The 24,840-nt window shown below is 46.5% G+C and overlaps 1 protein-coding gene across 1 annotated transcript in view; it reads left to right on the top strand.

Moving 5' to 3' along the window:
* The first annotated feature begins 582 nt into the window (after window positions 1–582).
* The window catches only part of Lama3 (laminin subunit alpha 3), a 207,385-nt gene continuing 183,127 nt past the window's right edge, over window positions 583–24,840 (top strand). The window contains exons 1-2 of the mRNA XM_055625584.1: window positions 583–930; window positions 18,663–18,815. Coding sequence (XP_055481559.1) covers window positions 625–930; window positions 18,663–18,815 — 459 coding nt within the window. The 5' untranslated portion in view covers window positions 583–624. The remainder of the gene's footprint in view (window positions 931–18,662; window positions 18,816–24,840) is intronic.

Raw genomic sequence — 24,840 nt, 5'->3', positions numbered from 1 at the left:
CCCCTTACAGCTTAGAGGGCCTGTTGCGGACTCAGCGATGGAGGGAGTAGTCCCCGGATGGCTAAAGGTCCCCCTCCCCCCAAAAACCTCTCAGCCCCGCTAACCACAGCGCACCACTCACTGGTCTGTGGTTTGGAGGTGCGCTTTCCGCCACTGCCAATTCGGCGAGACCCTTCCATCCCTTAGCTGTAGCGTGCAGGACTGAATGGTCCGACAGCGCAGTGCTCGCCGGGGACCCGTTTACTTGGCCTTTGACGAAGGTTCTCACCGGCCGAGACGGTTGAAGCCAGAGTACCCGGGGAACAGCGGGGTTTGAGCGCGCACCTGGCTGTTGGGACGGTCGGAGGACACCGCTGGCCCTCGCAGCTCTGGGGGAGCAAGAAAAGTTTGACAGCCCGCAGTGTCCCGCCTGCCGGCCCTCGCCGGCTCCGGTGCCAGAGGCGGCGGCAGCGGCGGAGGAGGGTTCCGCCAGTGCGGGGCCGCGCCCACGCGGCGGGCCGAGCGCGTGGACCGAGGGGCGCGGCCCGGGGCGCCGCCCACACCCGGGGCTGCCGGGCGCGGAGGCTGGCGGCGTCCCGCTCCGCAGGGCACGCCGAGCGCAGGCGGGAGCCCCGGCACCGCGGGATGGCGCGCGCTCCGGGCCGGGCGCCGCCGTCCTCACCGCCCCTGCTCACCCTGTCGCTGCTGCTGCTGCTGCTGCTGCTGCTGCTGCCGCCGAGGGGGTCGCCGGGCTGGGGCGCGGTGGCGCAGGACCCTCGGGCGGCCGGGCTCAGCCTGCACCCGCCCTACTTCAACCTGGCCCAGGCGGCGAGAATCTGGGCCAGCGCTACCTGCGGGGAGCGGGGCCCCGGGGGCGCCAGGCCCCGTCCTGAGCTCTACTGCAAGCTGGTGGGCGGCCCCACCGCACAGGGCAGCGGCCACACCATCCAGGTACGGTTCTCCAGGGGCGGCGGGGACTGGGTGGAAAGTGGTGAACGGCTTTCTACTGTGGCCAAAGGATGGGTCTTCTCTTCCCCAGTCGAGCTAATGACCTCAAGTGATGGGGGACCCGTCTGTCCCAAGGCCAGGCTGGCTGAGGACCCTGTGACCCTGCTTGTACCTGGGCACAGGGCTCCTGGTCCGAGCCCACGAGAGCATCACCCTGGCCACACGCCACTCTAGGTGGGTGGGGTGAGCAAAGCCAGGGCGAGTGAAAGCTGTGGTCAGATTCCAGCTCGTAGAAGAGGCCTCGTTGCAAATGTCCATCAACCCAGTGGCACCTGGCCAGCCCAGGACCGACCCTGAGCGTTGGTGGCGGCTGTGTGGCAGGCTTTTCTTTTCTTTTCTTTTGCAACCTCCTGCCTAGGAGACTTCGGCAGTCTAGTTATGTCCGTAGGACCTCTTCACTGTCAGCAAAAAAAGATCCTCACGATGAACCCACACGCGGTTCCGGGGCCAGTGAGAGCTTCAGTGGGCGGAAACTCTGGCAGGGAACACCTGGTGGAGAGGAGGGTGCTGCTTGATCAGCACCTGGTGTGCCAGGCCCTCACACTGGAGCCTCAGGTTGGGCTGGGAGGTGCGCAAGGGAGGAGGCCAAGCAGCAACATTTTGCCTTAGGATAGGTGTGAGCGCTGGAGCCCAAATCCTCCACGCTAAGCTCTCCTCTCTCCCGGAAGCGCTGCTGAGGACAGGAAGTGTTGCCTAAGAGGGAGTGATTTTGGAGCTTAAGAGTGTCTGGGTAGCTGTGTTAGCAGCCTTGAATGGCAGGTACAAACGACAGGTCATGTGGTAGATGCTAATTTATTTATAAAGTGTATGCACGCGTGGAAAGAAAAAGTGAAGAGATAAACTGGTGATAAAACAATTTTTTAACCATATGCTGTAAATATGCAAAATGTTTTCATTTTCTCCAACTGGCTCCAAATATTTTCTGCTTTAATTATTTGTTATTGTGGGTTATTACAAATGTAATCATCATGGAATTTGTTCTGAAACACTTAGTTCGGCTCAACGGCTCCCACAATTCTAAGTTAGAGGTTGCAAGTCTGGAGGCTCCCTAGAAAGATGGAGACTTATACTGAGGATATAGCCCAGTGACAGAGTGCTTTCCCAGCATGCAGACGGCCCTAGGTTCGCTCCCAGCGCTAAAACCAAACAGGAAACCAGGTCAGCACTCTAGGCTGCGAGGCACCGCGGTACACACCTGTGGTTTCAGCACTGGAGAGCCAGGGGCAGGAGGACTGAGAATTTGAGGTTAGCCCAGGCTCCATGACAAGTTCAAGCCAGCCTGAGCTATATAGTGGGAACCTGTGTGAAAAAAAAATTTTTTTTTTGTGATGCCTGAGCTAGCTTCAAGGATGCATGATTGGCTCCCTGGTTTCCACAAGTGTGCCCCCTGAAACTCTCCTAGTCTGCTTAGAATACAAACTGAGAAGTCAGAGTGGCAAAATGACACGAGGCACGAATATATTTTTGCTCAAGAATGCACAGGAGGGGAGAGTGGGGGTTAAGGTCAGGGCATGTCATTTTGTTGGTTCACTGTCCTCTCTTTGTCTTTTTTCTTCCCTTTTCTTCTTTTCTTAGTAGTTTAAGTTATGTGAGTAATGTCCTGTGCCAATTACTATAATGTTTGGAAGCATGGAACTATAGTGCTGTATTAAAGGCTATAATATAAAATGTATAAAAGCACATTTTTCACTAAAAAAAAAAAAAATCAAATGGTGACAGACAGAGGAGCCCTGCCAAGTGGGTGCTGTGTGGCAGGATTTTTGCTGTCTGCACTCACTAAATCATGGTACTCAGAATTCACTTACAAGGTCCCTCCCACCCTGAACAGCACTCACAGTTTTCTTTAGGAAAAGAATTAAAATACATTAGAAAAAACTGTTTCCACATTTAAGTGAATGAAAATCTGAAACTTTTAAAGTTAATTTCTGGCATTGGCACGATGTTCCCAACGTCCACCTTTCCAAATGCTTTTTCCTCCATGAGGCATATATTTCCTTAGGAAAGTGTTTACTTTCCCACATGCCCTTGACACAAGACCCCTACTTTGATGAAACAGAGGGTCTGCCTTTATTAGTCTGTAAATATCAGGTTGCTGTCCACCACACTCCTGCTGGCAGCCAGTCGTCATCCCAAAGAATCAGCAAGCTGGGAATGTTTGGGGAAAATCCATGTCATCCTTCTCTCAAAAAAGCATTTTCTTAGTGTATATTAACTTTCAAGATTAATGGGCTTTAATTTGCAAATCACATCCATATACCAACCACCTTCCTGCTCCTTCCCTTCTCTCTCCTCCCCCAACCCCCTTTCCTAATAGTTCACCTTCTTCTTTCCTGGCTCTTCTTAAAATTTAGATTCATACATGAGGGAGAATGGAAGAGATTTTCTTTCTCAGTCTGGCTCATTTTGTTTTGGTGATCTCTAATTTTATCCATTATCCTTTAGATGATATGAGTTTTGTATTACTGTTATCACTATATTATTATTGTTATTATTATTTGAAAATCTCGCATCATGCACCCCAAACTGCTCACCTCCCAGTCTTCCCACGTTTGCCCCTCCCTCGCGACCCCCCTGAAGGAAACAGCCAGTCCATTTTGTGTTGTCCATGTACTCACTAGGCCCCCAGGGGCGGATGAGTCTTTCTCCAGCTGCATCCACAGCAGAAGCCATCAACTGAGGAGAGCGATGTGGTGGACGGTGAGGGACGGGCTAGCTCTCCTGTCTCCACGCCAATATGGTCAAATGACACTCTGCTGCAGAGGTTCTCAAGCTTCCTTCTGCTTCAGCCCCTTAATACAGCTTCTCAGGTCGTGTGACCTCTAATCATAAAATTATTTTTGTTGCTGCTTCGTAATGATCATTTTGTTACTGTTATGAATATAGTGCAAAAAGGTGTGTTTTCCGATGGTCTTAGGTAACTTCTGTAAAAGGGTGGCTCATCCCCAAAGGGGTCAAGACCCACACGTTGAGAACCAATTCTCTGCTGTATGTATTCACACATTTTCTTCATCCACACATTTGTTGATGGACACCTAGAGTATTCCATACCTTGGCTATTGTAACCAGTGGCTATGTGTTCTCCAGTGTATATTTTTGGCATCTGTGTCGAAAAATCAGATGGCTGTAACTGTGTGGATTTGTTTGGGGGGTCCTCTGTTTTATTCCATTAGTCTGTTTCTGTTTTTGTGACAGTTCAACGAAGTTTTAATTACCATGGCTCTGTAGCACAATTTGAAATAAGACATTGTGATATTTCCAGCACTGCTCTTTTTGATTAGGATTGCTATGGCTATTCATGTTTGTTTGTTTGTTTTAAATGCTTTCATATGTAATTATTTGTAGTTCTTCTTTGATAGGGATCACACTGAATCAGTGGATGGCTTTTGGTAGCAGACATTTAATGGTATTTATTCTGCTCCTCCATTTAGCACAGGAGGTTTTTCCACCTTCTGGTGTTTTCTTGAGGTTCTTTCCTCAGGGTTGCACAGTTTTCACTGTAAAAGTCTCTCATCTCTTTGAATATTCTCTAGGACTTTTTAAGGCTTTTGTGGATGAAATTATTTTCCTGATTTCTTTCTCAGTAGATTAATTATATATATATATATATATATATATATATATATATATATATATATATATAAAGCAACTGAGTTTGTATGTTGAATTACTGTTACTTTGCTAAATTTGTCAGGTCTAGAAGATTTTTGGTGGAATCTTCTAAGTACAGGATCATATTGCAAATAGAAATAATTTGACATCTTCCTCTTCCATAGGTAGACCATTTTAAAAATTAATTAGTCTTACTGTTGTAGCTAAATTTTAAGTACTTTCTTGAATTAAGGCAATAACAGTGGACATTTTTGTCTCCGTCCTGATTTTGGAGAAGATGATTTCAATTTTGCCCCTTCAGTATGCTGTTGGCTACAAAAGAATGATGATATGTAGCATTTATAATGCAGTCACAATGCTTCTATCCACTTTCTTTAGACCTTTTATCATGAAGAGATATTGATTTTTGTCAAATGATTTCATGTTATTGATTTTATTTGGGGCTGTATTTTATTTACCAGTTTGCATTTGTTGAACCATCCTTGCCTCCCTGGAATGCTACCAACATTATCACGATGCATGATCTTTTAGTGAATATTGAAATTAGTCTGCAAATATTTTGTTGAAGTATTTTTGTTGTTGTTGTTTTTTGTTTTGCATTAATGTGCAGGAAGAGCATTGGTCTATGGTTTTCTTTTGCCAATTGTTAATCCACATTTGACTTAGGTATCGAAGTAATAGTGGCTTTTTAGTTAACATTAGAGGAACTCTTTCCCTTTCGATTTTATGGAATAGAATAAAGATCATTGATATTAATTATCACTAGAGATGTTGTGCAATCCAGCAGTGAATATTCCTGATCCTCATCTTTTCTTTGCTGAGAGATTCGTTACTGAGCTGGTCTCTTTACCTGTATTTGATATATTTAAGTTTTTTAAAAAATTCTTCTTTGGGGCTGGAGAGATGGCTCAGCTGTTAATCACCTGTTGCTTTTCCAGAGGACCTGAGTTTGATTCCCAGTCCCCCATGGTGGCTCACAGCCATAATCTATGGTTCCATCTAATAATGCTTGTTTTATGAACTGTACACACCAGCATTTGGCGCCTGTGTGTTTACAGCGGGCATGTTTCCCTGAAGTGTTGCTCTCATTCCCGACATGCAGCGACCTTCTCTCCCTCTCTTGCTTGGTGTCCCCTTTGTTGGATACGACTGTAAAGCAGCAGTTGCTTGCTTCTGTACACTGCGCCTGGGATCTCATTTCCCGCCCTTTTATTCTGTCTGTGAATGTCTTTGCTGCTGTGTCTTTTGCAGGCAGCAGAGATGACCTTGGATTAGCACAAAGGCTCAGTGATAAAAGCACTCGCTGCCAAGACTGGAACCCTGAGTTTGTTACCACATGGTATAAGAGCAAAACTAACTCTCACTAGTTGACCTCTGACCTTCATATGTGCACTGTAGCCTGTGTACCTATGTGTACAAATGAATTTAATAATTTTTAAGGAAATAGTTGGATCTTGCTTGTTAGTCCACTTCCCAGTCTACACCTTTAATTTCATAATTAAGAACATTCGTAATCAGAGTTAGAATGAAAACGTATGTGCTAAATTCTCTCATTTTGCTGCTTTTATGCTACTTGATTTTTTTTTCCTACCTCTTATTAGAATTTGTATTATTACAGTTCATGTTGTGGGGAAGTCGAGGCAGGAATTTGAAGCAGCTGGTCACACCCACAGTCAGGAGCAGGGAAAGAGTGAACGTGTGCATGCTCACCGCCCGGCTCTCCCTCGTCACTCTTGCAGAAGCCAGGATGTGCCCAGGGAATGGTGCTGCTCATTGTGGGCCAGGCTTTCCCACCTCCATTACCATAATTAAGAACCCTCCCCCCCATGACATGCCCACAGGCCAGCTTGATCTAGACATTCTGGGACTGTCTTCCCAGATGGTTCCACATTACGTCATGGCAACACTTGTATCTAACCATCACGAGAGCTAGCGTTTCCCTAACAGCTTCAAGATGGCTCCCGCTGTTACACTGAGAAAAGCACAGGATTCTCCAGGGCCAGTGTTACGCAGTTTCTAAATCTGCTTTTCCAGGCTGCGCCTTTTCTCCCTGTGTCACTATATCCCTCTGCAGTCAGGCCCCCGGGCTCCGAGCTGTCGTGGTCTTTCTCACCCTCTGTCCTATCCTCTGTCTCCGGGTCTCTCCAAGTTTCCCTCCGTTTAAACTTCAGTGTGTCCTTTCAGTGACCAGTTTTGCTAAGAAGCCGTTTTCTGGCTGGTTTGGTTCGGAACTGTTGAGAAATTGGAAGGTGCTGCCTGCTTCAAGTCCATCATCTTGGCTCATCCCCTTTAAGTCATTTGAAATGCTTCAGCATGAGATCACTGGTGAGCCCTGCATAGTCAAAAGGCTTTCATGTTTACGTCCCATTTCCATCGGGTTGCATCTTTTCTGCTATTTAAGTGGAGAGAATCTATTTTTCATTTGACCAGGTATGTGTCATAGTCACCCTGTAGGCTGGTGGCCTACTCGCTCTCTCAGACACACAAAAATCTTAAAAAGTGAGTGATCATCTGACTTGAGGGCTAGGTGAAGGCCTCTGTGACAATCTATATATTAAATATTAGCAAAACTGAGTTTTCTATTTAAGTTATGATAACAAATCAACTATCGCTTGAATATTTAATTCTGGTGTGCCCTGGATTGCTTGCCACAGTATTGTTGGAGAGAATTGTCCCAGTTATGGGTATGTCAGGTGTGGAATGAAGAAAGGCATCACAGACATTGGTCCTTACCTGTGTTTCTCCCCAGATTTGCGCACAGGCAGCCACAGCATACCCTCCAAGGGGCAATTTTAGTGATTGGTCAGTTGATCCTGTTGTTCGGGCTGCCCAGAAAATTTCCTTTCCGGGTTTTACTGGGCTTGTAAGACAGGCCAAAGCCCATGCGCTGTCACTCCCAGACGAGTAGGAAGTGACTTCTCAGGCTCACTCAACAGATTGTGGCTCTAGGTCAGGGCCGAACTGGTAGACTCCTCTGTAGGGTGATGTTTTCCTCCGCAGAGAATGAACCAAAGTTGCTTTTTGCTCCAACAGCTGAGGGACTCGGGGAAGCTGAGTGCTGGCTGGCAGGAAAAGAGGCATGTTTGGGAAGGAAGAAAAAGCTGGGCTCCAGAGGTTGGACTACTGGACACTTTCACCAAGTGTGGGCAGTAGTCCATATGTATTTGCTTTTTCAGAGCAGTGAAGGGTGGCTGGGCGCAGGTGAAGGAAAGAGCGATTACGATTAATCCAGTCGTATCTGAGTGGAGCTGGACTAGACCCTGGAGACTGGAAGTCGAGGGGTTAACTGAAGCAGCTCTGTTTCCTCGAACTTTCTAAAAATAAATTTGTGAGACCAGGCAGGATTTAGAATTTCACGCCAAAAGGATCTGCAAAACTTAAAGTTACAAAATGGAACAAAGGCCATTTCTTGGAATAGAATCTGGTTCCACGGTAGTGGTCTATTTTTGGTAGTGCATCTATTAACAGCAATGCCAGCTTTTTAGTGGTGGCCTTTGTCAACAGCCTGAGTTTTGTTTGTGTGAGAACATTATTCCCAGTGGCGTTCCTGGCCCTAGATGTCCCTTTAAGAAGGTTTCGGGTTCTTGCTGTTACTCAGAGTTTTGAGTTTTCATTTTGAGTGATTTCTTTGATCCCAGGGTCCTGTCGGTGCCCTCAGCTCTATCATGAAGCGTGCGGCACGGCACACAGGAGCTGAGAACACACTGATTGTTGCATGGGGAGGGAGGTAAAGATGCAGAACAGTTAGCCTGATAGGCGCATTGGCTTTGCATGTTTCCTGCCTGTGGAACCGGGAGATGCCACCCATTAAGACACAGGACAACAGCAATGATAAAACAAAAATGGAAGACCATGTCAAAAACATAGCTTGAGTTCAGGGGCTAAGAGATAGCTCAGCGGCTAAGCACTCTTGGTGTTTCCCCAGAGGACCCAGGTTCAGTTCTCGGCGCCCCCTCAGGCAGATTACAAATGTTTATAACTGCAGCTCCGGAGTTGTCCACTTCAGGCCCCTGCACTCGTATGCATATGCCCACATAAAGGCGTGTGTGTGCCTACACACAATTAAAAACGACAAAAAGAAACTCTTTAGAAGAAGAAAAAGAAGACAGAACCTATGAGTTTGGGCTAGCTTGGCACAAACACTACAGTTGTCAGGGATGAAATCTCCCCAGAGTTGGTGAGTTGGTACACGCCCTGTCTCCGTCCCTGAACTCCACGAAGCTTCTGTAGAGAGCCTGTGTCCGACTTGGAAGACATTGATGTACACATGCACACACGGGCCTGGACCAGTGTGGCCGTGTTCACTATTTGCTATAAGCCACAGCAGTTTCAGCTGTGTGTATTTCAGCTTGTGGCCAATGGCCACAAACAGGAGTCACACCAAGGCTCTGTTTATAGAACGATTGTGAAAGAGCATCATTTGTTAACAGGGCCTTTCCTTTCATTCATATAAAATCCTTGAGTGAGGCCTGGGAAATTTAAGACATTCTCTATGACCATTGACATTCTTGTAACAATTATTAATGATAAAAGTTATTTTGAGAATTCAGACAAATGTCCTGTACATGTAAAGGTGACTAATACCTTCACTTACTTAATTTGTTTTATATTTATGAGTCTTTTGCCTGCATATATATGTAAATGTACCATAATGCTGTACCTCTGGTGCCCACAGAGGTCAGACGTGAGCATCAGATTCCCTGGACTTGGAGTTACAGATGAGCATTAGCCACCACCCCCATAGGGTGCTAGGAATTCAAACACAAGTTTCAAAATCTGGAAAAAGATATGAAGACACCATATTTTTAGTGATGCACATTTTTTAGGCTTCATTATTTTCTGGTATCCCAACCTTCAGGGAAGGTAATTTTTATTTTTCTCTGCACAGCCCTGGAATTAATTAATTCTTCAAGGTTGTATCGAGTATGACATTTGGAAAACAAGGTCTAGTGTTTTGCGCAGGGGACAAAATGGCAGGTTTGGAGATAAATGTATTAGCTGGCTGTCCTCTATATGTATACATATCCGTACTAGAGGTACGTTGATTTTTGATTATTGATTTTACATCCCATGACATTGCTGTAGTTTCTTTTTTTAAAAAAATAAACTCACTGGGATTTTTCTCATACAATTGCATGTTTTTCTTCCTTTCCAATACTGATGCCTTTAATCAATCAATTAATTGGTTAACAAATTCAGCCATCCATGCACAGACAATTATTAAATGCTTATTATCCTGCATTCTGCGGATGCAAAGAGGATCCAGACACAGGCCCTGAGAGCCCCTGTTCTGTCTAGCAAACACCCGTTCATTAATTCCACGTGTGTTTTCTGACCGTGGTGAACTCACTGAGAGATTATAATGCTTACAAGGCCGAAAACTTGTATGCCCAGTTTTCTTAAAACTGCAGGGAAACGTCTGTGATGGGTTGTGATGTCGTGTCCTTGTGTCTACCAAGAGCTCATTCTCATGGGTAAAGCATGTGACTGCAGTTTAGACATGAGCTTTATTCCAACTCCACCAGCTCCCTGACTTTGGAAGAACTGTGTCACTTCGTTTTCCCTACATATAAAACAACAATAATAGTGTCTCATGTTTAGTGTGTGTGTGTGTCGTGTATGACATTTGTATTACAGGTCTCTGAGGAGACGAGATGTGACCTCTGTTGTCCTTCTCTGTCACTGTCCTCCTCATTCCTTTGAGACAGGGTTTCTCACTGAGCCTGGAGCTAAACTGGCAGCCAGCAGGTAGCAGAAAGCCTCCTGTCTCCTCTCCTGTCAGCACTGGTGTTTCCAGGCATGTGTGACCATGCTTGCCTTTTTATGTGGGTGCTGGGGACTTGAACTCAGGTCTTTGTGCTTGAGTAGCAAGTGCTCTGAGCTGAGGAGCCATCTTCCCAGCTCTAGCTTGACTTTTTTTTTTTTTTAAATAATGTTCACAGATGTTGAAACTTTTCATGAGCTGAGTTTGCTCCCAGATAAGATTTCTAAAATGGTAAGCTTACAAAAAGCATTTGTCATAGTAGTCATGTAAAAATTTTATGTGAAATTATTTTACTCTTTTAATTAAATTTTGTATTACTTTCTCTCTCACTCTCTCTGTGTATGTGTATGTGTTTTGGGCTTGTGTGGGCTTGCATGTATATTTATGTGTGCATGTTCATGCTGGAGTTCCTAGGACCAATTGTGGGAGTCAGTTCTCTTCTTCCACCACTGTGTGGGTCCTGGGAATCAAACTCAAGATGGTCAAGTTTGGTGAAAAGTGCCTTTTCTCACTGAGCCATCTTGCTGGCCCATAAAATTCTCTTGCTGTTGAAGTGCACACTGCTTTATGTATGGCTAGATTTGGTTTGCTGACTCATTCCCAACAAACACTTCCAGAGCCTTCTGCAGGATAGCAGCGTAAAGTTGCTCTGGAGCATGTTAATGACTAGTTTAGATGCTACTCATATTTTTACACAAGATAAAATGACATTTGGGGGGATTAAGTTTTAAAGCTAATTTATGTGGCAATAATATTTTTTTTTCCAGATCACAAACTGCTTCTGGTTGTCATTTAGGTATTTCTGGGTCCATTTGCCCACTGAGGAAAGGAGTTATTAAGTTGTCCCTGAGTATTTCAAGCCAAGGTCTAAATGAAAGGGCCTGCCTGTGGTTATTGGTGTGTGTGCAAACTCCTGGCTAAAGCCTAAGGAGAGGCCAGAGTGCACTTGGACAGGGCTGTGTCTGTAGGGGGAGAGACGAGACGTGGATTAGAATTAGAATTTTCATGCCAACTGGGTGGAAACTGCCTAGGCGAAGCCAGCTCACTGAGTTCCACGTGTCCTTGCAACTTTCAGCCTTGTAAGCATTATAATCTCTCAGTGAGTTCACCATGCTCAGAAAACACACGTGGAATTAATGAACGTGTGTTTGCTAAACAGAACATGGGCTCTCAGGGCCTGTGTCTGTCTTCATCACAAGAAGTGGAGGAGGAAACCTGTTCCCAGTACTCGGATGCTAGCACGTCTCTGTGCAAACTTTATAGGAAGGCGCCAAATAAAGGGTAGAGGAGGAGGCTGATAACTTACCAGGCTTGCCCTGCAAACACCTTTATCTTTTGTCTCTGTGCTGCCTTCATCGTCACAGCAATTTAAAAATTCACGGAGGAGCTTTGCTGGACATGCTCATCTTACCAAAGGGGATTCTGAAGCACAGAGACCCTTAGGGACATTCTAAGAGTCCACAGCAAGTGTGTGGCAAAGCCACGACTCAAACTAAGGGCGACCAGTCTGTGCCTTACCCGCCGTGCCCTGCTTCCGTGCTAACCGCTGTGCCGGTCACCACGCTCTCCTCGGAGCTCCAGCTGAGCTTCCCACCATCCAGATGATGCCACAGCCCCGTGGGCATCTTCCATGTCAGCTCACGAGCTCCCTGAGGGTGGGGCTGCTTCTTCCTGCCTGTGACGGGGCTCTCCTGTGGCAGCTTGTCTTAGGCACAACGTTCAAAGGCGACGGCAGCCTAGAATTTTCCTGCCAGAACGACTAACCCTGGTGGTAGCATTGGACAAGAAAGTACCAAGCACCGAGTTCCAACAAGCTGTGCTTTGGAAGGCAGGTGTTTCGTGAACCTTCCCTGAAGGACAAACATCTGCTGGATCCAGATAGGGCACCATGACAGACCAAATTATTCTGCACAAGTCTAGTTTGATGAGCCAGTAAGTTTCCTAGGTCTCCTTATGGTGCAGGGGTGGCCCCTAGGAAAACACCGCACTGAACAGTCTCACCCGGCAGAGATGACGACCCCCCCCCATCATAAGACCCTGGGGACATGCACAGAGTGACAGGAATCCCAGGCAAGAGTCAAACGACCCTCTCCACACCCTCTTCCTTCTGAATGGCTACAGCTGCTCCTTGAAGATCATGATGTGTCGGTGTGGCCTGGATGTCAGAGCCTGGGTTCCTGACACTTCAGTTAAGATTTGTGTCTACACTGGGCTTCGGGAGGCTGGAGGAGGCAAGGCAGGAGCCTTCCCCTCAGGTGTCAGAGGAAGCAAGCTCTGTGGACATCCTGAGTTTGGGCTTCTATTCTCCGTTACCTACAGGGTTTTTTGACAGGGATATAAGGGTCCTGTCTTTAAGGGAGAGCAGAAGATGGGACCCTGTATGAAGCCTTGGGGGTGGAACAAAGGCCACTTTTTTTTTTTTTTAATTTTGAGATGTTTGTAAACAGACTACTGAAAAAGTAGTCCTTAAACAGAATGAGGAGAGATAGTGGCTGAACAAATGGTTGGGAACATTCAGTTCGGAGTCTTCTTTGTGTTTGAGGCACCAAGGAAGGGTTCAGGCCCATTTGGACCACATAAACACCTGCGTACTGGCCTGGGCGATCTGTTTAGAGACTTTCCTCCTGCAGGCACCTCATACACACCTCTGTCAAGACTTGCTTTGTGTGGGGTTAAATTAGTTTACTAAGGCTGCCGGAAGGGGTCCACGGATCGGGAACCTGAAACAATGGGATTTAGTTTTCCACGACTCTGGAGACACAGGATCAAAGTGTTGTCAGGCCACGTTCTCTGCTCTCACTCCTTGGCTGTAGGTGTTCTCTTCCTGGGCCTTTACAAGCTTTGCCTGTGGCGAGTCTGTGTCCTTATCTCACCTCAAAGCACACTGGCCTTATTGGATTAGGGCCTACCCTCATGACCTCATTTTATCTTAATTGTCGCTTTGAAGTCTCTTTCTCCAAATACAGGAACATTTGGAGGTACTAAAGATTAGGTATTAAATATAAATTTTGGGACCCAGTGTAGCTCACAGTGTCTGCCCCAACCTAAGTACATGATTATACGATTATATCCACTGTTCTGATTTGTTGAGGTGCTTCTATGCCATGCTGGGCGGAGTCTTTCCGAGGACATCTATGGTAGCTCCCATCCCGTTCCCTCTCTTCAGCTGCTTCCAGGATCTATTCTGTTTGCCCTCTGATTGCTTACTTTCCAGAAGGCTTTCCTTAAATACTTAGAGCCAACTGTGAATCTCTTGTTTTCTCTCTCACTCAAATCTTTCTATCCAGGAGCCTGGCACAGTGGGGAGGTAATATTCCCGCCCCTGGCGCTGTGAAACGTGCAGAGCCGCAGTACCAGCTACTCTGTGTGCTAGGGAATCACCACTCACTCCACACTGCGCAAACTTTCAAGAATGACCAAGTGCTCGCTTCAACAATTGTAGCCACACCTGTGTGCTTTTGTGCCTCTCGAAGGCAACAGGGTCTTTGCAAAGGGGCGGCCTCAGGTTTGGAGTTGGCTCACTGCAGAGCGCTCTCCCTTTAGGGCTGGCTTAGGTTTGAGCACTGGCACTGCCATAGCTATTAGAGTCGTAGAGAATGATGGATGGGAGTGGAGGCCCTGACAGTGTGCGTGCATGGCACATGAGGTTAATGGATGAGTGTGCCTAGATGTTCCTCTTGCCAGGATTTCTGTGCCCGATGTGAGGGTGAGCCTGGAAACTGCTGCCTGGCAGGACTCCTCTCTGAGCTGGGCCTCTGTGCACATCTGTTGGGGCAGGTACTTGGAAACCAGCATAATTGCTATTCCAATGCAGCCTCACACTCCGTCCGACTTGGAGCAGGGCTCTCTGATGGAGCTTGCAGAGTGGCTCAGCTGGGGAAGAGTATTGGGCTGCTTGTAGCATTTCCAGACCTCTGTGCAGCTCCTGATCCCTGCGTGTCCTGGCTTCGTGGCTTCCGGCCAGGCACGCTAACTCTTTTTGACTCCGTCTTGCCACCTCCCCGTGTCGTGTGCTTTGTTATAAACCTGTATGTGGTAGATGCCAAGCTGAGAATGCCATGGTGCACCCGGCCCCCCACGTGTCCGTGCCGTCTCGGTTATAGCACTTTCTAGGAACGTGTGCTGGTCAAATGATTTCTCTGGTCTCTTAGCAACTTTCTTCAAGGGCAGAGCCAACCATTAGTGTTATTTCTCTGATTTTACCCCAGTTTCCAATGCTCTAGATTTGCGGCGTTAGTTTGAATAAACTGAGCAAAAGAACCAATGTTCAAACAGAAAAACAGAAGTTCCGTCAGGGGGTACTGTTGGAATCCGTGCCTGCTTAATTAGGACCACACAGGCTTTGGATTGTGAGTTTGGTGCAGAGTGTGGCTTGCCAGAGGCTGTTTAGCCTAAGACAATGATCAAGAGCGTTGGGAGCTAGCAGAGACTAGACTCCCATCCTTATGAAGAAGATGCCATTGCTGGACCACTAGGTGAATGCTGGCTTATCTCCGTGGACTGCCTATGCTGGGGCATTACACTTCATGGATATTTATTCAAACACATCCTTTTTTTTTTCTTTTTTAAGATTTACTGTATTGTAGTAGCATGGCCCTGGTGCTTTGTATTAACTTAATTCTCTTCCCTCCCCCCCCCAGCCCCCACCACAAGATTCTTACTGTTCTGTGAACAATCCCTTACCCCAAAAAGATGTTTGTGTTATCTTGCCTCCTGATTGGCTAAATAAATACTTCCTACACATGGGCAGGGCAAAGGTGAGGTGGGCGGAGCTAGGGTTCTTGGGTTTGGAGGAGAGGGGATCACAGGAAAGAGAGGAAGGTGAAGGCGAAAGGAGAAAGCAGGGTTGCCATGGGATAGAAAAAGAAGCAGGAGGAAAGGCTCAGAGAATGGTGTGGAGAGGAAGGGCCCAAATGAAGAATATGAGCAAGTATTTTGGGATTATGGATGGAAAGTAGTCCAGATAGGAATGATTAAAGCAAGTGGCATGGGATGGGGGCTGGGAGATAATGAGAGAGCATAGATGGAATTATCTGCCCAGCCCAAGGTGAAATAAGGCAAAGCTAAAATCTAACAGGTGTCTGTGTCTTTATTAATTATGATAGCAGGCTAGCTAATACCACTGCAATGATTACAGGGCCAATAATAAACATGTACTTTTAAAATTACATTGTATTCTATTTATGTGTGTAGATCTCTCTCTCATGTGCGAGATCGTTTAAGAGTGCAGTAGATATGCATGAACTTGCTACCAAAATCAAAAGCAGAACCTACATGATAACCCATGTGGTAGCTTATGTCCCCTTGTTTCCACTGTCTCCAGTCACTTGAGGAAAGCACCATCCTTTATTAATTATTACGTTGTTTTCCTCCATTTCCCTCTTTTTTTTTTCTTTTTGATACAGGGTCTCACAGCCCAAGGTGCCTTCAATCTCACGATGCTTGTACCACAGTCTCCCAAGCGCTGGGACTACAGTCTCATACCCCCGTGCCCAGCTCCCTATTTGAATAAAGTTTTTATTATACCCATATATATTTTCTAGAGAATACATGCTTTTCAATACAGGTTGCTTTTAATTTTATGCTATTTTCACCAATTTATTTCCAAGACTCCACCGTCTTGCTGGATATACTCATTCGTTATTGTTTAAACAGCCACTTACGGTGTAACCATGCCATTCTTAAATCGCCTGCTCTCCTGTAGCCAGGCAGTTAGCTGAGTCTCAGGATCTTGCTCTTGTGAACAGGCTGCAATAAATATTCTTGCATGCGATGCCGTCAAATATGTGTAAATATGTATAAGCTCTTCTTTCTGAGTTGTGAGCTCCCGAGTTATATTGCATGCTATGTTCTAAGTGGGAATTTATTGTAGGAGTGATGCAAAGCAGCTTCCAAAGTTTTAATACCAATTTTTGCCCTTAGTGTTAATGTTCTTAACACACCCTTTTAATACTTACTGTCAGCACATTTTAAGCTTGGGTAGGCTGAGTGTGAGGTGCTGTCGCATATGATCTGCCAGAGCTGCTAATGGTGACGAGGGGAGATATTTTCTCAAGCGTTTTACACCGCCCCTCCTGCAAGAGGCCTGTTCCTGTTTTGCCCATTTTTTTCTGTTGAACTGTTTGTACTTTTTTTGATGCTGTGAAAAGATTTGGTGTATGTTTTGGAAATTTAGGGATATTCTGTTCTCTGTTGAGTTACTGATTCTTTTGTGTATAATAAGTAAAGGAACAGTCCAAAACTTGAAGGCTTAAATCAATAGCAAAACCTTTTCCCCTGAGGAAGGGCCTTGCTGCTCAAGCCTGGCAACCTGAGTTTCATTCCTGGAATCCACATAAAGGTAGAGAGAACCAATTGCCTGGCATTTTCCTTTGGCTGACACACACACACACACACACACACACACACACTCCCACATGCACACACACACACACGAAGACACACATGTTGCGTACTTTTTAAAACTCTTATATTTACATTTCTTTTATCTTTTTCTCCCTACTCCACCCCAGTTCTTTCCAACACCCCAACACCAGGTAGGAGAGAGAAAGGGTTAGTGGGAGAGGGGCCACAGTTCTCTTAGCTGCTTCCTGCTGGTTAGGGTCGTCAGGTTCCTTGGAGACTGTCCAACCCTCTTTTCAGGAGATCTCCAACTTTTTGTCTCACAACAGCAACCAGAAGCAGCGAGGGGGAAGCAGGAGCAGCCTTGTTCTTTCTCGGACCTCCACACTCTCTGGGCTCGAGCATGCATTCTCTCTCCAGAGTCCTCACATTTAAACTATCTGCACTGGCAAAGAGCTCCTCTCAGAGCCCGCAGGAGGCAAACAGTCTGCTGCTGTGGACCATCCGAATCAGTCCACATCCCCACCTGGGGCCGAAACAAATCCACACACACATTTACATGTGGTCTCCCATGCACAGTCACACGCACGACAGTAACAGTAAGTTTTAGAGCACCTTTAAACTTCTTAAGAAATTGCGAAGGGAGTCTGTTCTGCTGACCTTCTAGGCGGTGTGACGGGTTGGCTCAAGTGGCAGGGTGCTGAGGAAGCCATGCACAGACTTTGCTCCCATGCCTCCAAGGCGCTGCCTCTGAGTTCTGGGAATTCTTTATATAATACCAAACGATTAAACATCTACACAAGCAGCTCAGCCCGTGGGAAAGAGCAGTTGTACACCACAAAAGCACATTTTGCGTACAAGCACGTTTGACTACATGGCAGAAACAAGCTTACCTCAGAACATTTGAGAGCGTTTGAAAATGGCAGAAGAGCTACGCGTTTGCCACACCATGTTTCTGAGGAGGTGGTGAGCGTAGTTCTGCTCCTTCACCTCTCACCTCCTTCATGCTACTTATACTGCAGGGTAACTTATTTGGGAGCGGAGCAGTCCAGTCTGTGAGGCCATCCCTTGTGGAGAAGCATGGCGCTTTGACCAGGCTGACGTATTAGCCAAACACGAAGAGGACCAAGGCTCAGCTTTTTAGCTGGTAAAAAGCAGTGAAATTCTGCACTGGAAGGAACAAAGGAGAACGACAGCAGGATCCAAACAATCTGCCAGTCAGAAGAGTAACAAATTCAGTTAGGGGCTGGCTATTCCCAGCCAGAAAAACAGACTCCAGTTTAGCCGTGCAGTTAACTGCTTCTTACTCTGGCACTTCCAGCCAGCTTCATGTCCCTGTTGACTTTCTCTTTCAACACCTAGGTCAGTGTGGGCCAGCTGGCCCCTGTCTTTGCTCATGTTGGTTGTTCCCCTTGGAACACTTTCTTGTTTGCCCCAGGCCTCACCTTCACTCTCACCAGCAGCCCAGGTGTCATCCCTTCCACCGTGAGCTGTACCCCGCCCTGGACTGCAGCAGCATTCTGTACTTTGCTGTAGGCTATGGCTTCCCTGGTGCTCCTTTGTACAGTTTGTGCCTGTGATGGGATCATGGCTGGGATCCTCTTCCTGCTCCAGTACCTCACATAGAACTGCTAAATTGAGGACTTAAAGAGTCCAGGGGGCTTGTTAAGGAGAAAATATCTTTGCACCCCCAATACAGAAGGCTCTTTGTAAAGAGCTGTGTGGGTCGAGGAAAGCAGAGCCGTAAAGGACAAGAAGACAATGACCTGAGCTGCAAACAGGTGACATGGTTTCAGACTAAGTGAAAACGAGGAAGCCTGACTGCCCTCAAACACTGCCCTGCGGCCACGGCAGGCATCTCAAGAGGCACAGGGCAGTCTTTGGGGGCTTTTTTTTCCCTGTTAAACTGATGCAAAAACATTTGTTGAAAATATGTAAAAGGGCCTTCTCTCCTCCTCAGGGCCAGTTCTGTGACTACTGTAATTCGGAGGATTTCAGGAAGGCTCATCCGGCCACCCACGCGATCGATGGGTCAGAACGGTGGTGGCAAAGCCCGCCTCTCTCCTCAGGCTCACAGTACAACAGAGTCAACCTCACCTTGGATCTGGGTCAGGTGAGTTGTGCTTTCGATTGGAATGATTCGTTCGGATCACTGTCTCTGTGGTGCTTTCTGACAGTCAAAACTAAACTTTAGGTTAAATCCATTCGTTGTTCTCATTCCATGACGTTGATAACTGCTTCCCCGACCAGCGGGAGCCGCAGGACGGAGCCTCAGCCTTGTCTTGGCTCAGCTGGTAAAGGGTTTGCCGCCCAAATGCGAGGACTTTGGTGTAGTCCCCTAGAACCTCGGGAGAGGCCAGGCCTGGCGGCAGGCTGCCCCCCCACAAGAGTGCATAGGTGTGTACACAGTCCACACATACACCTACATGCATACACATACATGAACACACGTAAATATGTAGCTGTGACTAGCTGCTTTATAAAAGTATTCCTTATTCTTATTTTTAATTGTGGCATAACACAAATACACAATTTTTCATTTTCACCATTTAAGCGCGTTGTTCAGCGGCAGTCAGTACACTGACATTGTTGTGCAGACAGCATCGGCTACCTTCCAAAGTCTTCATTGCTTCACCTGGCAGGCTGAAACTCTATACCTGGTCATCTCCATTCCCTGCCTCCTTCACTCCAGGCAACCATTGTGCTATCTTCTGGGGACCGATGTCTCCAGGAATGAAGTGAAATCATGTTGTTGGGATATATTTAAAAATACGCCATGCATCTGACAGATTTGATATGAAAGAGTTATTGGATGGAAATGGAGAGAGGGGGAAGGAGAGAGAGAGGGTGAGAGAAACAGACAGACAGACATGGTGGGGGGGAAAGACAGACAGACAGATATGGTGGGGGGAGAGACAGACAGACAGACAGACAGACATGGTGCCTCAACAGAGAGAGGGAAGAGAGCAGAGAGAGAGCAAGAGCGAGATGGGAGGGGCAGTGGCAAACCAGTAATGCCTAAGTACCTGGCCCAGATTTTGTCAGATGCAGGATGTAGGCCCTGACATAGGATGCTGTCAGGATCCTAAAGGTCCCTGAGGACCTGCACAACATAACACATATAATATTTGATAATATGGCTAGCTTATTTCCATTAGCCTAAGCTCTCAGGGTCATACACTTTGTACAATGTGTCAGTATTTCCTCCCTCTTCCATGCTGAATGAACAGAATTCCATGTCTTCTGATTCACCTTTTGTTTGTCTCCATTGATTAACACTTGGTTTACTTCCAAGTTTGGGCTATTGTGAATAGTGCCCTCAAACATATGGGTGTGGTAATTGTACTTTTTATTGCATTCTTTTCCTGGAAGTCCTGATTCAATGAACAATGAAGTAACATAATTTGGGATTTTATTTGGCCAACCAGTCCACAGGGAAGCAAGTTTGAGGTCTACTCTTGTGTGTGAGCTACGAAGGTCCCAAGATGCCTGCCTCTAGTGTGTCTAACATATGGTCAACCCCCTTGCACCTGGGCACAGGTGGTATTGTGACTGTCATAGATAAAACTCCCATAATTAGGTGGATTGTATGGTAAACATGAGGGATTTTTGTGAATGCATTTATGGTCCCAAAAGCCAGTTGATTCAGATGGGGAGGCTTTCTCTGGCGAGAGCACTTTCCAGTGGGATTGACCCTTCTGGGGGAAGACATTTGACCCACGTGAGACTCTCCCCCTGGCCTGAAAGGCAAAGGCTGTCCGGTGGTGGCCTTGCCCTGGAGAGAGCCTTGGGGCAAGGATCTGAAGGTTGGCTCCAGAAGCTGAGCGTGGCCTCCAGCCAACAGTCCATAGGGCTGGATCCAGCGGCAGCTTGATTGCACATTTGATCTTGAGCAGACAACTGTGCTGAGCCATGCTGACTCGTAACCAGTACTCTGAGATAATAAATGTGTTATTTCAAGGCATTAAACTTAAGGTACTTTGTTATGGCCAAGAAGAAAATGAAGACAGATTATTCTACCTTCTAAAGGAGGAAGTTCACACTATTCCTTTAACATGTACTTACTACAGTCCAGTAGCCACTTGAGATATATCACAGCTACTAAATACGTGCATAATAAACTCATGTGGTGTCTGTGGAGCTGAAAAGAGTAATGGAGGACCGAAAAAGTGGAGTAGATTAAGGGCATCCTGAGCTTCAGGGACAATCAAACTGTAGCTGGCAGCTTTTCTTTGGCTGTTCAGAACAGAGTTTTTGAGAATATAAGGCTGAAGCAGTCTTGAAGCACGTGAAGGAGTTTGTCACGTACATAGATGCCTGTCACCCAGACAAAGGGAGCAGCTCTACAAAAGCCCCTGAGACAGAGCTTTTATGAAAAGCAGGAGGAGCGGCATGGAGGAGAGAATGAATGAGAAGGTGGCAGCGGGGAAAGCAGTCAGAGGAAGAGCAAACAGAGACCTCCCAAGCCTTAAGAATGACGTTGGCTTGAAAGTGAGACAAGGGTCAGTTCTCTGATATATACCTTAAGGTCATTTTTGGGGTGCTCTGTACAGGAGTGTAAGGATCTGGGTGGGAGATGGTTACCATGACCCTTGAGAAAGATGCTGATAGTAGCCATGGCAGCGAGGGATTGGATACCAGCTCTGCTTGGATGACGAAGCTGCATGACTTCAGAGCAGGTTGCAAGTGGAGTTAAAGAGAGGATTCAGGGGTGATGCCCCAGACTTCTGAGGACTGTTGTTGACAGAAATGTCCATGGGAAAACTGTACATCTGATGCTACTGGTCCGGATTGCTGTCTGGGCCAGAAGCAGAAGATGAATAATGGCTTCAGTTAGTCTTGTCCTATTCTGGCTTCTCCTCTGCAGTGTCTTGAGTCTGTTGATTTGTGCTTTCCATCAACTTTGGATATTTTAAGCTATTATTTTATTGAATAATTCTCAGTACTTTTCCTTCTGGGATTCTGATAACAAATGTTAGCTTTAAAAAGTGTGTGTGTGTCGGTGTGAGCGTTTACCTTGTGTGTCCAGGTGTCTGCAGAGGTCTGACGCCCTCCTACTCTGATGTGAGCTGCTGGACATGGATGGTGGAACCTAACCTCAGTCCTCCAGAGGAGCAGCAAGCCCTCTTCAGCACTAAGCTGCCTCTCCAGCCCCAGGCGCTAGCTCCTTTGTTACTGTTTTTCAGTTCCCTGAAGCTCAGCTCATTTTCATTTTCCAGTTGGTTTTTTCTCTCATTTTTTTTTTCAGTTGGGGCAATTTATATTATTCTGTCTTTCAGTCCACAGATTATTTTGTGTTTTGCCTCTATTACACTCTCAGGCCCACACAATTTATGTCCCTCTGTCAGTCCCCCTTTTTACTTGTTCTTCACTATGTGTTTTACTTATTCATGAAGGTTTTGTATTTCAGAGTATTTATGATTAGTTATTGGGGCATTTTATAACTATTGCCTGAAAGAATTCCTCAGTTTATTCTACCTTATGATTCATTGTCTCATTGTCTTTTCAAGTGGTGATTTTTCCTGGTGTGATGAATACTTTCTGCTGTATTCTAGGTCTTTGGAGAATTATGTTAGACGAGGACTCCGGGCTCCAGTTAGGTCTTTTGTCTTAGCTGACTGTCTTCACTGTGTTGTAGGTCCTGGCGTGCCTTTGCAAGCTCTGGCTCCAGTCATCGTTTTCAGGGTTCTTGCCGTACTGTTCCCGTCTGCTTTGTTCACCGGGTGCCAAACTCTCCTGCTTGGTACCACTGTCTCTAGGAGCAGAATGAGTTTCTCTGCACCCATTTAGTAAAGGGTCCAAGGCATTGGGGAACTTGGGGCCAGAGCGTGCTTCTCCCAAACCACCATCTGAGATCTCTGGTGAGGAATGGAAAGTGTATACGTAGAATTAAACTGTGACATTGGATGAAAGTCAGAAGAGGACAGAACCAAGGGTTGAGTCCTAGGACTCACCAACACTGAGAAGTCAGAGCAGACGGGAGGAAGATTGGCCTTGGTCAACAAATGATGGAGGAGTCAAACACGAGAATGCAGTGACCTAGAAGAGCAAGAAAAGGTGAGGAAAAGGAGGAGGCTGACAGGTCAACAGCACAACAAGCCCCATAAAAGAGAAGCGAAAGATCTGAATATAATAGGTACTCCAGAAAAGGCAGACTGATGATGAGCCAGTCCACAAAGTCAGGCTCAGCACCATCAGTCACCAAGAAAATACAAACCAAGCCACCATAAGGGGCAGGAGAGATGGGTGGCCATTGGAACGTGCGCTGCTCCTCTGGTCAGTTCCCAGCACCCGTGTCGAGCAGCTCAAAACTACCTGTAACTCCAGCTGAGGGGATCTGCAGCTCTCGCAGCCTCCATGGGCACCGGTGCGCACATGGACACACCTCGTGCCACATAATGAAAAGACAGTAAATCTAAAACCATGACTCTCGCTGTGAGCAGACACCACCTCATACTGACTTAGATGGCCATCATAAACGTCTTGATAGTAACACTGTTAATGAGGCCATAAAGGAGCTGGATCTCATGGACACCGTTGATTGAAACACACAAAGGTGTAGTAGCTGCTTTGGAGACCCTTGGTAATTTGTCACCAAGTTAAGCACAGAGTTACCGTATGACTCGGAAGTATCACTTGTAATTTGTGGCCAAGAGGAAAGGGCACAGGCATCCACAGCCATCTTGCTCATTAGTCAGTACTGTACCACTGTTTGTAACAGCTCACGCTGGAAGCAGCTAGAAGGTCTACCAACTGATGAACAAGTAAACCAGAGTCACCATGCTCATACATTGGGTTAGTATCTAACAATAAGAGTTACCCAATCCCAACGAAAGCCACATGAACAAATCCTGAAAACATCACGGTGTGCTAAGGAAGCCGGTTAAGAGGCCATGTGCCCCGGGCTCCCGCGTGTGTGAAACGTCCAGCAGGCAGATCTAGAGGGAGAAGTTAGTCAGCATCCACCTGGGCCTGGGGCTTCTGGAGGAAAGTGGAGAATAACTGCAAATAGGTCTGAAAAAGGTATGGCGTTTATGAAGAAAAGCAAGTGTTAGCAACAGGCTTGTGTGCAGCCGGTGACATGGGTAAGAGGAAAACCACTACTGTTAGTACATGAATCTATCAGGTGCTGTCAACACTCACACAAAAATGAGCGTCAGTGACGCGCCATGAACATGTTCTTGTTGCTCCTGTGTGCAGCGCACAGCTCACCCAAGCAACACTGCTAGAAGTGATTAAAGATGGATGCTGTACCCTGAAGATCCTGGAATGCCCTCTTCATCCAGCCTGGGCCTAGTTTTGTGACAGGAGGGCTCTCGGCCTCCTTATTCTGTGTCGAGAGGAGTGGGCTCTTCTGACGGCATCTCACCATCACTCTGCGTGTGACTTGATTCACAGAGACCTTCCTGGGTCAAAAAGCCGTCATGCTGATTCAGTTGTGAACTGGTTTTCCAGAAGAGCTAACTTAACCTTTATCAGTAAGGACCAAGGTTTACCTATTGTGTCACTTTTTATTTTATTTTATTTTATTTTATTTTTTGAGAAAAGGTCTGATTATGTAGTCCAGAGAGCGGAGAACTCACAGTCCTTTCGCCTTGACCTCCCCAATGCTAGGATTACAGGATACACCAGTACAAACCATTATCATGTCACTTTTTACCTGAGGCTTTCTATAACAAGGAATTTTAGCCTATCAAAAGGATTCTTACCGAACATCACCACACCTGTTATACTTACAGCTTTTTAAAAGACCATTTCTAAAAGACCTGCTTTTCAAAGCACCCCTTTGATGTACTAAAGAATCCCTAATTAAGACATTTAAGAAAACACCAGCAGAGCAACAAGTTGGTAATCTGCTGGTGTCTGGCAGACATCAGTCATGACATTCATAGTCACGAAGGCTTTGTGTCCACCCACCCCTGGGTTGGCCAGGAGCAGCTGGGTACAGCGGGTGGCTATGTGGTCCAGAGTCAGCCTGCCCTGGCCTGTTCTCCACAGCCTGCTCTCTTGCTATGTGGTCCTTTACAGCACACTGAGCTGCTCTGTGCCTCAGCCTCCTCATCTGTAAACTGAGGCATCTGTACCTACACTATAGGACTGTTAGGCTTAATGAGTTAATGGCTTCATTTCCAGACCTC

This window comes from Psammomys obesus, unplaced genomic scaffold (assembly GCF_907164565.1).
Source record: "Psammomys obesus unplaced genomic scaffold, mPsaObe1.curated_primary_1811, whole genome shotgun sequence".
Lineage (NCBI taxonomy): Eukaryota > Metazoa > Chordata > Mammalia > Rodentia > Muridae > Psammomys > Psammomys obesus.
This window is presented reverse-complemented; position numbering and strand designations above follow the sequence as displayed.